Genomic DNA, 15,913 nt, shown 5'->3' on the forward strand with positions numbered 1-15,913 from the left:
GAGCATCCACCATGGGCCAGGCACTGTGCTACATGCCAGGGTTGCAATGGGGAAAATAATAGACATGATCTCAGCTGCTATAAAATTTCATTTTGGTGGGGGAAACTTTTTAAAGAATAACAAATAGATGAGTAAAAAATACAATTACTTATATGATGATAAAGTAGACATTATAATAATGGAGATATAAAAATGTATAAGGGGAAACCTAAGGGTCTGATTTAAACAGAGTGCAGGCAGGGTGAGTATTCTAGGCAGTGGGAAATGCGTATGCAAAAGGACCCAGGGCTGGAACGACCTAGCACATCTGGAGAACTGAGGGGTGACTACAGAGACTGCTCAGTGGGCCAACAGGAAGCAGATCATGCAGAGCATTGTATGTCTTGAGAAGGATTCTTCTCTTCACCTAAGAGCAATGGGAACTGTTGAAGGGTTTAAGGAACCATGCAACAATCACAAATTTATGTGTCAAATACGGCCATTCTAAATTGAGAATTCAAAAACCTAGCAACCTTGAATTCTGGGGACCAGTTTATATTTAAATGTGAAGATAAACTTACAGTGTTTGTCACAAATACAGCTCTGTGTATAGCAAACTCTCTTTTATGTGTAACTCATCTATAAACATTTTAAAATCCAATAAAACATTACAAGTTATCATATTAAGATGTTTATGTGTTTATTTTGTAAGACTTGAGCTTCATAAGTTTATTTCCATTAAACGTAATACCTGGTTTGTATGTACTGGTGAAGGCTGCAGTCCCCTGCTGTGGTTTTAACATCGCTCCTCTCCAAAACTCATGTTGAAATGTAATGCTCGCCGGGCGTGGTGGCTCACGCCTGTAATCCCAGCACTTTGGGAGGCCGAGGCGGGCGGATCACAAGGTCAGGAGATTGAGACCATCCTGGCTAACACGGTGAAACCCTGTCTCTACTAAAAATACAAAAAATTAGCCGGGCATGGTGGTGCGCGCCTGTAGTCCCAGCTACTCGGAGGCTGAGGCAGAAGAATGGCGTGAACCCAGGAGGCGGAGGTTGCAGTGAGCCGAGATGGTGCCACTGCACTCCAGCCTGAGCGACGGAGCGAGACTCCGTCTCAAAAAAAAAAAAAAAAAAAAAAGAAATGTAATGCTCAATGCGGTCGTACTGATAGGGCCTTTAAGAAGTGACTGCACCATGAGGGCTCTGCCCTGATGAATGGATTAGTCTATTCGTGAATCAATGGGTTAATAGATTAATGAGTTATCATGGGAGTGAGACTGGCAGCTTTATAAGAGGAAGAGAACCTGAGCTAGTGTGCTCAGGCCCCCTTGACACAAGATGCCCTAGTGTGCCCTAGGGCTTAGGGACTCTGCAGAGTCCCTACCAGCAAAAAAGTTCACCAAATGAGGCCCGTCAACCTTGGACTTCTCAGCCTCCACAATAAGAAATAAATTCATTTTCTTTATAAATTAAAGATGTTATAGGTATTCTGCATAGCTTTCCGCATAGGTTTCAGGTATTCTGCTATAAGCAACAGAAAACAGACTAGGACAACCTCTAATACAAAGATGTCCTTTACATGTGAAGGAAACAGCCCATTCATCTGCATCAGGACAGCACACGTTCTAGATAAATCTGGCAGTAAAGACGGTCAAGTTCCATGGGTTTCTCTATACTAAGACGAGAGTATAAGGATGGGATATGGTTTCTGTCCACTTAATAAAAACAAAACTCTCCCATTTCCCCAGAAACTTAAGTTCTAATTGTGGCTAAAGCTGCTCCTCAACTTCCATAATTAATATCACAAACGACCACTTTTCAAATACTGAGTTATAAAAGTTCCGTTTTTTAAAAAAGGTAGCAATTATTTGAGCTCTACTGCACAACGTTACTAAGAGACATCATCACTTGAAAATACATGTAATGCTTGCCTTCCCTCTTTGCAACTTTACCTCTGAATTCAGAGCACATTAAAATATCAATATTACTTTAAAGTTATAGGTTGAGTTTGATGAATTAAATAAACTCTGTGCCATGTACCCAAGCAACAGTCTCTCGAATAAGAGTTTCCCAAACTTGTTTTTTTAATGGTCTGATTTTTGGAATGTAATGAGAAATGCATGCTTATGAATGAAATTCTCACTTAATATGGTGCTGGGTTCAGTATATAAATAGTGGAATATTGCAGATCTGATTTGTGATCACTCCGGCCAACTCTACCCTATTCATCATTCATAAGCCAACGCTCCTGTGACTCCCACCTCATGGCCAGTTTCCCTTTGTGAGAAAAAGAGATGTGGCCCTAACACACAGTAGGGCTCAGAACACTGAACAGCTCCAGGGGTCAATGGGTAAGAGGCATTTGGCAAGTCATGATTATTTATTATCAAAGCCACATTTGTTTTATCCACTTGATTTTGAAAATTAAATGACTTTAATGAATGAAAATGAATGACTTTTTCTTTAATGGCTGTCAAAGAAAAGGAGAAAAGCAGCTTCTGTGCTTAACTGTAGTCATTTTATTCCCCTGTTTTTTTTTTTTAAAGTCTTCAATGAAGACTCTCCAAACATGCAAATCACCTAAGCATGGAAGAAGCTTCCTGAGCTGATCCCTACCAACTCACACAAGTTTTCTTCCTTCTCCTCCTCACTTCCCCCACGCTCCACACATCCTGAAATCTATGTGGTGGCCCAGGCATCCTCTACTCTCCCGGGCACACCCCATGTGTGCTATGTCTTTACCATCGGTCTTCTCTCTTGTTCAGAGCACCTTGAAAGTGGGGGCCAAATCCTATTTTTTCTTTGTTCCCTAGCACTTAGTACACAGTAGGCATTGTTGCTGGGCATTCTGAAGAGCTTGAAATTCACTTTATAGATACACAAGCCTTCAGGCTACAAATACTGCTGTTACTTATAATTGAGTACACACCAAAATTATTAGGAACTATTTGAAGAGAGTGGAAATTTTCCTGAAAATTCACCCCCAATGCAAAGTAGTTTTTCCTTCCCTCATCTCTTGCTGCCAGGATAATGTTTCTAAATCCTGCATTCCTCCTGTGACCCTCCCATTCAAGAATCCACTTTGGCCCACTGCCTCCAGTCTCTGCTCCTCTGCCAAGCCCACCACAATGCAAAAGCAGCAGCTGCCTGTGCTCACACTTTCAGAACTCTTTCATGTACATTATGCCATTTGATCCTTTACCGGAACCCCAGGAGAGAGATGGGCAGACATCTTAGACTGTTTTCACAGATAAACAACGAAAAGTTAATTAAGTGTGCCTAAGGTCAGACAGGTTAGTAGCGTGAGACGAGACGAAAATCTGTGCTTCTGTGAGTCCAATTCCCAGCTCAGGGCTCCCCTCTATTGCACAAGGGCCTGTGATTTCTCTTGTCTACTTGATTCTTAGTGAATACCTTCTGTGTGTCTGAGACTGTAGTGGGCTGAGGGGATTGAGAGCTCGCTAAGATAGAAGTCGGACCCTGGAAGGTGATGTGTGACCATGCCATTAGAGACTACACATGCTGTGCTTGTAAAAGCTTCAAAACTGGAAAAGAAAAATCGCCATTCTTGGGATTCTACAATAACTATTCATGACATACAAATTGCCAGTACTTCCTACCACCCAGTATTGATCTCTGTAGCATAGCAATGGGCATGACTGTCCTACTTTCCTGCAGCCCCAAAGCATCTCCAATACAGCAGGATGCATGATGTGATGGAACCACATCTCGCGGCATTAGGTTCCAAGCCAGCAGATGGGGGAAAACCATGTATCATCAACACACTCTTGAAGATCTCTTATGACTCCAGCAAGGTACTTTATGTAGACAGTCCTCCCCTCTCAATGAATCTAAGATGGGCAGTTCTCCTTCAGTGTGGGAAGAGATCAATTTGGAAAGAGGAGGGTTTTGTCATTGTTGCGCATTTTAAATTTTTGGTTCAGGGTCTGTCAAAGTAGTTCAGAAGTGTGAAGGGCACGGGGTTGTGAAAAGCTGTATGTCTGAACACCATTGTCACCCTCAGTGGGCTGAGATATTCATGCTTAGAAAGGCATATGGGAAAGGAGGCTTTTATTTCCCACCTCACACATACTCCAGGGCATGCACTCACCAGCTTAGGGTGGTGAGCTGACTCTTTGTGTTAAGTTACTTCTCTTGTTCTTTTTTTCCTTTTAATTATTATTGCTATTGTCAGAATTTATTATTGTTATTTTCTCAAGTGTGCATAGTTGAACACAAGTTACGTAAAACATAGGTATGCTGTTGCCACTGTAAATCTGTAGCCACTAGTTTAAACTAAGTGTACAGAAGGAGTTCTGTCTGAATTACGCTAAGTGCAGCATGCGGTTATTTTATGAATATTCTTTAATTCATACATACATAGATAATGTAATTCATACATTAATTAAGCACTAATTTATGCCATATACCTGCAGTAAATGCTGGGGAAAAGAAGAGTTAGCTACTGAGGCCTCAAAATACAGCAGAGGAGAAAAATATAAACAAAATTACTTAATTACTATGTAAGTTGGATATACAAGGTAAGATGGGCCCGAACGTGGCAGGGCAGGCTTAGCAGAGATGACCCAATGTCCCCAGAAACACACACAGCTCCCTCCCTTACTTTCAGTCCCTGATTCAAGTATCTTCCTCCTGGCAAGCCTTTCCCTACATCCCCATTTAAAACTGTAAAACCCCTCTTTGGCCACATTCTTCCGACACCTCTTCCCTGCTGCTTCTCTCCACAGCACTTATCCCTTTCTGATCACATCTCTTATTTTTTGTGTTTCTCCTTCCATGAGAAGGTCAGCTCTATGAGGGCAGGGATTCCTGCCTGTTTTCTGAATCCTAACCTCAGAACAGTACCCAGAACATAGTAGGATTTGGTAAATATGTGCCTTTCCTGACTACATTAAAGAACAACTGCCAGAGCTCTCTAACCCCTTTATTCTCCTGTCTTTTCCTTCATAGCATTGATCATGAACTGATGTTATCTTTTCTTTTGATGTTTATTTACTTATTTTTCTCTCCTCACTAGAATGGAAGCCTCAGGCCTCAGGATAAGAGGGAGTTTGTATGCTTTTTCACTGGGTGTCCCAGCACTTAAAAGAGGGCTTGGCACATAGCAGACACTCAATAAATTGCAGTTGAATGAATCATCATCCTTATCACAGCTCACATTCACTGAGCACTCAGTACATGCAAGACTGCTTTACCTGTATTCTCTGTATCTTCACAGTAACTCTATGAGATAGACACCAGCATTATTCTCATTTTAGAGATGAGGAAACACAGTCAGTGAGTAACTTGCCCAAAAACCTGGCAAAGGGTGGAGCCAACAGTTAATTCCAAGCCACCTGACTTGAGCTTTACTTTTAATCACTGTTCTACTGATGTGACTTCATTGGAGAACAGGCCACCATGGCTTCTCAGCTATCACGTGGTTTAATTATCTGCCCCTCTAAACCATCCTCCTGCCACCTCCAGGTCATTTGCCACACTAAAGACAGTGTGACATTTTCAAATAGCAGATCTGATCATGTCACCCTGCTTTACATCTCTTCAATGGCTTTCCATTGGTAGAGTACATGTTTTGGTGTTCTACCAGCAAAGGTCATCAATATATATAACAACCTCTCTGGAATGATGACAATGTCACCTCTGGAAAGACGACAGGCTACAAGACAATGATGGACTAAGAAGAAATGCTCTACTTTTGAGATAAGAAATAAAGAGAAAAGGCTTACTTGATTATGATATGACCCTTATCAGTAACTCTAGAAATATTTATGCAGTATCTGATTACAATATTGCATATGTTAAAATTGATACTCCTGGGCCCCACCCAAATCTACTAATTTAGAATCTCTAGGGATAGTGTCTGAGAATCTAACAAGTACCCTAGGTGCCTCTTTGACAGTCACTGACCTAACACTCTTCAACTCTAGGACACCAGGCCAGCATCTGCATGCTGGGTAACACCATATAAACCATTAGCATCAAGACTAAGACCCAACTAGCTCTAATAACCAACAAGGCTCTTTTGTTCAACTACAATGTTGTAGAACTCACAGATTCAAACTTCCCTAACCCAGAGCACAGGTTTTAATCATGTCCAATGCTCGAGCAGGTCATTCCACATCACACAAAGCCAGAGTTCGTACCTTCAGAAAAATCAGCTCCCTTATGTAAGCCAGGTCAATAGAGTTTTACTGTAAGATATGTTCACTCCAAAGATTATTCCACTTCTTTTAAAATATGTCATCCTGTTATAGCTAGGATACTGGGAGAGAAAAATTTTAAAAACATACAAATCATGCCTTGCACCTAGCATACTGGTTGACTTCTCAGCTAGTTCTGTGTGGGATTCAAAGGAAAGCATTTCTATTCAGGCCTTGTACATGCTAAAAGATTCCTAAAAAGGTTAGAGATGAGCTTTGTTAGTGGGAAGATTATCCCAGATCCCTATCATCCCAGATTCCCTGATATTATGAGAATAGATCCCTAACTGAATTCGTCTCTGGACATGGAGTTCCCTTTGATCCAATTATCAGCTCCTGGCTCCTACAGCTATGAGAAGACAAAAGTCTCACTAGGACAGTCTTCTCTGCATATAGCCCCTCCAGCTGGGAGGGGTCTTCATGGCACAGAGTAGAAAGAGTATGGAGCAGTAATATTAAATCCTATGGTTAAGACTTCAACTAATTACTCATTTTCTTTAAAACACAAGTTTTCAAACTTTTTAACCTGTGCAAATAACCCATAAAAATGTTTGCCTCTGCAAAATGTAAAAGACACACAAAAAAAACACAAAAACTCTTAATGTGAAAGTCAAATTATTCTAAAAACTATTTTGAAAGATATGAGATTTAATTGTGGTGCTACAGCAAGTTTTCAATCTGTGTCATGTTATATAACTTAAGAGATTTTCTTTTTTAAATCTCAGAAAAGTATTTCAGAACTCATTTTTAGCTTTATTTTCAAGTGTTTCTATATAAAAGAAAATGTTTTACTCTACACAACACAGAAATTAAAAGTGCTTGAGAAACAATGACTGTGTATTACAATATCCAATGAAGCCTGCAGGAGGAAACAAAACATTTTTAGATGGAAACAACCAGAGAGGTAAATTTTCAAGATATTTCATTGGTATAAAAAGAAGTTTTTACTCTCCACATTGAATTATCAGACCCGTGATAGAAATTACTCTTCACAGAGTCTATGTCATCCAGGTAATACATTGGATGTATCATTATGTGAGATGAACAAAGCAATCACTGGCCAGACGTACCATAACTCATTAAGGAGAAAGAAAGTGAAATTATTCAGGGTGATTTCACACCCAGCACTTGCTAAAGTGAAACACAAAAACAATATGGAGAAGAGGACAAATTTTGAAGGAGCACAAATTTCTAACTTTTGAGAGATCACTGTAGCTTTCTAATCATAACTTTAAAGTGTAAAACACTAGGTTACTTATAATTTTCTAACTTCCTCACAAGTTCATAATGCTTTCAACGCTATACCATGCCAAAGAGTAGACTGCTTTCCCCACTCTGCCCAGATTACAAAACTGCACTGCGGATCCTCTCAGCCATGAAGTATGCCACGACCCTCAAGCTCTCTTAAACCTACTGACAGAATCTGCCAATATGCAGTGCAAGGACAGAAAGAGCAAAGTGGAATTTAAAAAGGCCACCTTGGTCAAACAAGAATAGCTGCAGATGTTTACGATACCAAAACCAGCACTCCATTTAGATTCTAACATTTTAAGCAATTGTAAAAACCAAAGAAAAAAGATATTTATGCTAGCATAAAAATGTTTTTTAAATACAGTGTTTATTTATCACATACCAACTGCTTTTTCTTTCATTCCTTTCTGTTTCTGATCTTTGGAAAAACCACATCAGTATCAAATGTCACTTAGCTCTTATTCAAACAGAGGAAAGCAGACACAGCGGCTGCACCCGTGACTTAGCTGACCTGGGCCCTCAGTAAAAACAAACCTCTATAAATCACCAGATGTAAGCAATTGGGTAGTGATCACTCTATTAATTGAACAGCTTTCCTGAAATTACTGTATAATTTCAACCCTCCCAACACCTCTCTCAGAAGCAACTAACAACGGTGGGTTTTTTCTTAAGTTGCTTAAAGAAAAACATTTTTTAACATCAGTAGCTTAAATACATTTTTAAATTATTTAAGATTAAGGTGGTAAGCTAATTAGATTTTAGAAATTAAACCACAGGCATTCTAAATGCTACCTTTAAATGCTGAAAGTCAAAATTATTCCAAAACCTACGTCGGTGCATGTATATACATGTTACCTACGCTAAAAACACAGAAAACTTGGTACGACCTTAATTGTATTTGAAAACTCATATTTGCAAAACAACCTGCAAAGTTATTTCTGTCTTCAGTCACATATTTACTTTTTTTGAGTTGATGGCTCTGAACTCTGATTTCCACTGCAGGTACCACACTTAAAAGAGGATACTCCAATGGCTTCTTCTCAACTTCAGTTTCTCCTCACAAAACAACTCTGATCATTCTCCACTAGGAACTAAGTAATACGTAATCCACAGATCCCCATGACAACCATTGAGCAATACCAGAATTAAAGTCCTAGTCTACAGAATATGATTAAACATACATTTCTATGGTGTAAAGCTGGCCTCTTTGAATCTTGAAGACCAGTTTGGCAATGACAGCAAAGTGTAAAGTGTGTTGTTATAAGAATACATGAAATTTAGTGGTGACAGAGTTAGAGGCTAGAAGACAAGTTAACCAATTTAAAGAGCGTATCGTTATTACGCCCTGAAGAAAATATTCAATTTTCTCTTCTAAGATCTCTATGCTAGTCCCTATGCAACTACTACTCAAGGTTCCTGCAAACATACACGAGGGATTCTGCTGATAATTCACTTACAAGGAGAGAAGTGTAATATTTGCCGAGACTGGTCCCAGATTTGGAATGTTCTCCAATTCATTGTTGTTCAGTTTCCTACAAATGCCAAAAAAAGAAAAAGAAAAGCTGATTAGGTAATCTGTCATTCACAGAGGTGAAAACTGTACATATTATTTCAAGATACCTCCCAAGTTAAAAGTTTTGAATAACTCACTATAATCCAAGTATTCCTTACAGTTAAATAGCATAAGGGGTAATGTATTTTACTCAAACCTTAAAAGCAAAATAACGAAGACTCACACTTCTCGGAGGCTTTGAAGGTGGCTCATAGAACTTGCCTTGATGAAAGATAATCTGTTGTGACTTAAGTCCCTATAAGAAAACAAAATTAAAACTATGAGTCATTTCTAAAAATCACTGATAGTGCTAAGTGGACTCATGAAGTATCTCTATGAACAGTAGTGGGAGCAGGAGAAATAACTGGTCTATTATGTCCACAAACTAGATGGCAACCAAAATGCCAAACTCAAAAATACAAGCTCCAAGGACAAAATTAGTTTAAGGAGACTGGCAGATTCAAATACTTTAAGCCCACAAACATTTTAAGAGATGTTTTTTGGCACACGGTGAACAGATCTTTTGTGAACTGGCAGGTCTGCTTCACCCTCCCATCTCCCCACTCCCAACCTGATATGATGACATCATGGTTTACGAAAAGGAGCTAATTAGGCAGGTTGCTGAAACTAAAGCCTCTATAGAAATCTTTTTATTGTTATACATTTAAGCATCGATGTCCTTATTGCAGTCAAGGAAAACAGAAACTGCTTTGCATACCTATTTGTTTCTCTGCGTTAAAGCACTAAATTTAAAGTATTATTTTGTGTGTGAGTGTTGAGAGGGTAGAAAACAATCTAAACCCTCTGCTTTCTTAAATTCCCCAAATCTCAATATCTGGTAATACATAATTTAAACCACACCACCACCTAACTAAGTTCAGCAGATTGCACAAAAACTTGTGAACAGATTTCAATCATTAAAATAAATGTGCTTCTTACTCAATAAATCAATTTAACTCAGTAACAATTTCCATAGAACATCATTACTATTAAAAACAGTAACAAAATCATATATATACAATACTCTAGGCTAGAAAGTCATCTCATTTAAGATTAAAAATATGGAATAAATTCCAGCAAATATTCTTGGTTATATTCCCCATATGTGTTAATACATTCACTACGTGCCTTCAAAACAGTGTAATAAAATGAAATGGTTCAAGAGTGATGAAAACCAGGCGAACAAATAGCATGGCTTGAAGCTTCCCACTGAAAGAGCTTATCCAACCCATACTAATTTTTTCAGTGTTTAAAACAGAGATTTTTAAATAACCAAAGTTGACTGGAGAAAAGCATGAATGATGTGTTACAGGCGTAAGTATACCCCTTCTAAAAAGTAACTAAAGAGAAATCACCTCCAGAGAAGCACAGTGTTACTCAGTGTTTAGTCAACAATTAGAAATCAGAGATACTTTCAGTCTTTGGGTTTTTGTTTTGAGAATAAACCTGGATTCTCTTTTTCACCTAAAAAAAAAAAAAAAAAAAAACTGCAAGGTTTTATTTGAAATATGCTTGCCCAAAGACCTACCAGACAGTGACAGACATGAGTAGATTTGTTCTGGTAGAGTTATAACATGAAAAAAATCTGGCACAGTATTTAAACTATAAAAATCCTGCAATTACAACCACTGCTGTGCATGCTCACCACACTGGCTGGAGCCAGACACTTTCCCTCATAGCCCAGCTCAAGTCCATCTGGAGTTCATCAAGGAAACCGTGAGCCCAACAACTCACGTTAGGATTCAAACAAGACCTGTGTGCTTTTAGCACCCCAGACAGTCACAGATTTCCCACATGGTTTAAAAAACAACCAAGGAAAAGAGTCTTTCACCTGGGAGGTAGCCTGAGTCAACAGAAAGTCTCATTTGGACCCACTTAACTAAAGAGCATTGTGCCAGCGTAAAACTGCATCCCCTATTGTTTCAGATCTTAAAAAGAAAGGGGTAAGCAATCTGGCATTAATATTTAACATAGGTGATTTTCTTTTTAATTAAGAATTTAAAAAAAAAAACTAAAACTGAGCTCTCCATTTCATTTTAAGGATTATTTCACAGGGCAATCCTGTGAGAGAAATGAGATGGAGTACTTAACTTTTTTTCAACTAGTAACGGGGTAAGATTCCTCCTACAAAAGACCTGTAAAAAATAAGAAACTGCCTTCAGACACCAGTGCACATGCTGGGGACCCCTCATTTCTGATCCAGAAGCAGGAGCTGGCAACTTTGAATATTTCAGTTATTGCAACAAACTTCCATTCCTGAGTTTTGTGTACTATTAAAACTACATTATATGTAGGAGGAAAAAAAACGCCCCTTAAATGACATTTACTGCCAAATACTTACAGCTATGAAAGTTTTAGTGTACCTAAATTTAGATTTAATATAGTTTACATTTGAGAAATGATTACTTTCCAGTTAAGGGATGTCACATTTTCCTAAATCTTCCTTATATTGTTTTATGGCTAGACCATTAAAACAGATTCAAGTTGTACAATGTCGATGTTTTCTTAAACCCAGATCATAAAACATTCAATAAGAAAGGAGATTATTCGTGTTTAGAGTTCCATTAATGAACATCTTCCCCACAAAACTTTTACAAAACTTTTGTAGTGGGGTTAATTAATGGGAAAGGTAGTAAGATACAGAAGTGTTAACTATGTACCCAGAGCTCAGCTGGCCAAAACTTGAAAATCAAACTCTTTCTACATGGTTAGACAGACTTCTCTCTTCCTGCATATTAGCAAATGAATAAATATATATGAAAATAATCAATTTGCAACATTTGGTTCAAGCTATCATTTTCTTCCTTTTAGCATTTGGAAATCTGACTTCCAAGTCAAATTTTAAATGCAAATCCAGCACAGCTTCTTAATCAATCCCACTGGGGCCTGCAGAGCTGCTAATTCAGCAGAAATCTGGAAAGCTGAAAAACAAAAAGCCAGGCTATAGCTGTTTTAAGACACTGATCCAAAGTGACTCATAAATCAGCCTGTTATATTCAAGTTTTAGTCTGGAAAATATAGAAAAACAGCTGTGAAAACCATAAGGACTATTACCACTACCCCACCCCCAATTCTGGTACGGACCAGAAGATTTATAACAGGTCAACACTAAAGAAGTCACACCAGCAGAAACTACCTTTGGGACTTTCGCCTGGGTCCTGTTGAGAACTCAAACATTTCTACATAAGACAAATAATTCTGAAATGCCAGTGAGAATTTAATAATACTGGAAGTTCTCATTGGCAATTTAGCAACTTTTCCGTCTCTGGGTTAAATAACATTCTAATAAGCATTCCTCTTTAGGTTGAGAACTGTTTAAGCACAAACTCTAGACAAACTCTAGCTTGCCTTTAATGGCAGTTGTGAGCAAGGCTTCGCATGGTTACTGGGTTGTTTTTTTCAGACAAAGGCTCGCTCACATAGTTACTCTTTTAAGAGGCACTTTCATTAAAGTACTAGAGGTTATTTTCTGAAAGGAGTACTGATACAGTATCATTATTTTACAGCTCAAACTATTCAACTTTTCACACATGGGCCTCCTATAGTAATAAATCACAACCAAATAAAATGGAAAAAATACATACACACGTAGAGGTTTTTCTTAAACTTGCAAATTCAACGAAACAAAAGACAGTTACTGAACTTTTTCTGAAAAGTGCTTTCATAAGCCAGTCCAAAGACAAACTTCTACTATTTTGATTTCCTAAGGAAAGAGAAGAAAACGTGGAAGAAAACATGCATTTTCTATTTATATCTGAACTCGGAAATCATCTCGTTAGGACGATTTTCTAATTATGAAAACTTTAGTAGCCTTTTGAACCTCCTATTCTAAAATACCAAATAACAGAGAAAGTAAAACTCAATTCCACGTGTTTTTCTGCCTCTTTCAAAAGTGGAGAGAGGAGACCTCTAGAGTTTTAGGTACAAACAAAAAAAAATTTACAATAAAGAATTCAGACCACATGGCTTGGTGACACCTACAAAGATGGTTAAAAGTCACAGAAGTACAAGAACGACAGAGCTGTCCAATGAGTGATCACAGTGGGGTTCCTGACAACAGACTGAGAGCTTATTTATACAAGTGGAACTTATTTTCACATACATTTAAGGAATGTGGACTAGTATTGAGACAATTTACTGCTGGCGGAAATGTAATTAAAGACTGTGCTAACCAAATAAACTCTAATTTGTTTTTAGTGTGCCACCAAATTATCTGCAAAACAAAATCCTAATTAGGTCAGCTACTTTTAAGACAATGTTTAAACAGGTATCGAACCCCTTTTGGTTCAACTCAACTTCTAATCAAGGGCAACACAGATTGTTTTTTTCTAAACATCTAAATCCATGAAAAAAAAAAGTACTGCACACTAGCATGATCACAATAGACAACTTGACATTGAAAAACTATCGAAAACAAGTTAGATGCCGTGAATAATCTAAGCATTTCTAAATACACTCCACGAAGCACTGTAATCATTTTCTCTTTCTCATCACTCTATTATTCCTAAGTGTTCACCTCCAGTCATTTACATGTTCAGTTCCATATGTTGTCAATAGAGCCATTCACATTTCATGAATAAGGCAGCATGACCTCCACAAGAGGCAATTGAACAGAATTAGCCACAACTAATTGAAAGTCTCCCTGCTTTCCGTTAAAGCCCTTATCTCCTCTTCCAATTGTAATAAAAACTACTAAATAAAACATCCCATGATAAGAAATTAAATATCAATCCAATACTCTCTAATTCTACTTTATTAAACTAAGGCTTATTAAAAACACAAGGAGTATACCTCCTGATGGCCAACAATTCGACATCCACAAAAGTTATTTAGATTAGCACAATAATTTTAAAATATAAATTCTTAAACACCTGACCAAACCTCCTACCACGATAAGGGCATTGGAATAGTTCACTAGAATTGCTTCAAGAACTTAAAATTTTCATTGCAATTCTGCTAAGTCAAAATCTAAGATTACGTATGAACTGCACTTTATTTTAAACAGAACAACTACTTCAAAAAATACAAGTTTTGATTGTTTACTTTCTACAGCACTCCTCCAATTTTAAAACTGGGACTGAGGAAGAATAGAAAGAGAGATGACATTTGGAAAAGATCAGCATTTCCAACTAAATTACATTTTCTTTCTTGTTCTTCACGCAGTTGGCAGTGATTTCAGGTTTTCAGACTTCGCAGCTAAAATCCAAAAACTTGCATAAGAGCACCCTGCGCTCTCCCCTAAACCGTCTGGGTGTTCTGAGGAGCTACAGAAATCACGCCCTTGATTCTGAATAATCGAGTTCCTTCCTTTCCATAGCTACTGACCAGTCTTTACAATCTGGTTGAGGAGTGGGAACTTAAGGTCTGCTAATGTCAAAGCAAGCAGAGGGAGAACAAAAAGTACGTCTACCATAACTTGGATAGTGACCGAATTCTGTTGAGGAGGCTTCCCGGATGAAAAGCCTGACTTCAGTTACTGGGTAGGAACAGAAAAAGGAGTCTGACGCAGGTAGAAACTAAAGCTGAACCAGACTCACAACTCAGGGAGAACTGCAAACTCCTGATGTGCGCAGGTTGCCACTTATCTCGCCTAGGCCTGGCAGGAGCGCGCATTTGAATCCCTTGGCTAACATAGGGCGCAGGACTCCATTCCCGGCCTACCGCATAGTCACTGGCCCCCTCCCCTAGGCTACCTGCAGCCAGTTAGTACGCGCCAAGAGCCCACCTGAGCCGCCCACAAAGCACGTGGGAGGGAAACTGAGGCCCAGACAGTTCTTTTTCCACGTCCACGGAGGGCCGATCGCGGCCTGGGCCAGAAGGAACTATACGGAAAAAAAGGCAATGCACGCCAAACTCCAAGCAACCAGGCCCTGGCCGGCTCCTGTTTTCCCGAATCTCCAGGGGCCCGGCCCCCATACCCCCGGGGGAAGTACACTTACAGCCGAGCGACCCAGGGCGGGAGCGGCTCGGGAAGACGCGCTAGCCGCTGGCGACTGCAGTCCAGCAGGTCCCCGAGGCAGCGGCAGGTAGTGGGGCACGGGCGCTCGGCGGCTATCCCGGAGGGCTGCCCAAGTGCCCCGTGGCCGCCGCTGTCGGACCGCCCGGCTCGCCCCAGTACCGCGCATAGCAGGAGCCCCAACGCTGCCGCGCGCGCACGGAGGCTCGGCGCGCTCATCGCGGTCCAGCGGCCTCTGCCTCTGCCCGATGCTCCCGGCTGACGCGCGCTCCGGGCCCCGCACGAACTTCCAGACGAGGGTGCACGCCCGCCCTCCCGGCCGCGTGCGCGCTTGTCCCTCGCGCTGCCCGGTCAATTCCTTCTTTTACTCCCGGCGGCGAAGCCCTTTCATGCCCCCAAACAGCAGGAGGGAAATTGAAAAGAACTGCCAACTGCAACGTTGCAGCTTGAGCAACTCGCCGAAGCCCCTTCTTGTACGCAAAAGAAACTTTTTCGCCTCCACCCCGCGGCGCTGCGCCAAGTCCCGGCGCAGCGGGGTAGCGAGGCGGGGCGGGGAGAGGCCGACGCGCGCCCATTGGCCGGCCCGGCTGCGGGCGTCCCCGCGGCCACGTGACAATAACACCGCTCCAGCCGGGGGCCTACGCGCGGGAGAAAGTGGAGCTGAGATTGTAGGAAATTCAGAGTTATATTTTCCAGCCTCTCCAGCCAGAAGTCTCCACTACGTCGTGGGAACCGTATATCCAATGGAGTCGAAAGGCAAAAAGGAGTGAGCAAATACTAGGCTAGTTCTCGGAGGTGGAGGTATTTAGGAGAACTTCAGGGAAGTAAAGTTTAATTAGTGTTTTCAGGAAAACTTTCAATTCCAAATTAAAGACACTGATAAATTATCCTACCATCCACAGATAAAACAGTGGTTTCAATGAAAACAGTTCTTTTTTTTTTTTTTTTTTT

The 15,913-nt window shown here is 40.1% G+C and overlaps 1 protein-coding gene across 1 annotated transcript in view; it reads right to left on the minus strand.

Annotated features, from left to right (window-relative positions):
• LRIG3 (leucine rich repeats and immunoglobulin like domains 3) overlaps window positions 1-15,471 on the minus strand; it is a 48,137-nt gene extending 32,666 nt beyond the window's left edge. Inside the window, exons 1-3 of the mRNA XM_017854878.1 lie at window positions 14,946-15,471; window positions 9,191-9,262; window positions 8,912-8,986 (exon numbers count right to left, since the gene is read on the minus strand). Of these exons, the coding sequence (XP_017710367.1) occupies window positions 8,912-8,986; window positions 9,191-9,262; window positions 14,946-15,181 (383 nt within the window). The 5' untranslated portion in view covers window positions 15,182-15,471. The remainder of the gene's footprint in view (window positions 1-8,911; window positions 8,987-9,190; window positions 9,263-14,945) is intronic.
• Window positions 15,472-15,913: the final 442 nt, after the last annotated feature.

Source organism: Rhinopithecus bieti, unplaced genomic scaffold, assembly GCF_001698545.2.
Source record: "Rhinopithecus bieti isolate Rb0 unplaced genomic scaffold, ASM169854v2 scaffold_39529, whole genome shotgun sequence".
Lineage (NCBI taxonomy): Eukaryota > Metazoa > Chordata > Mammalia > Primates > Cercopithecidae > Rhinopithecus > Rhinopithecus bieti.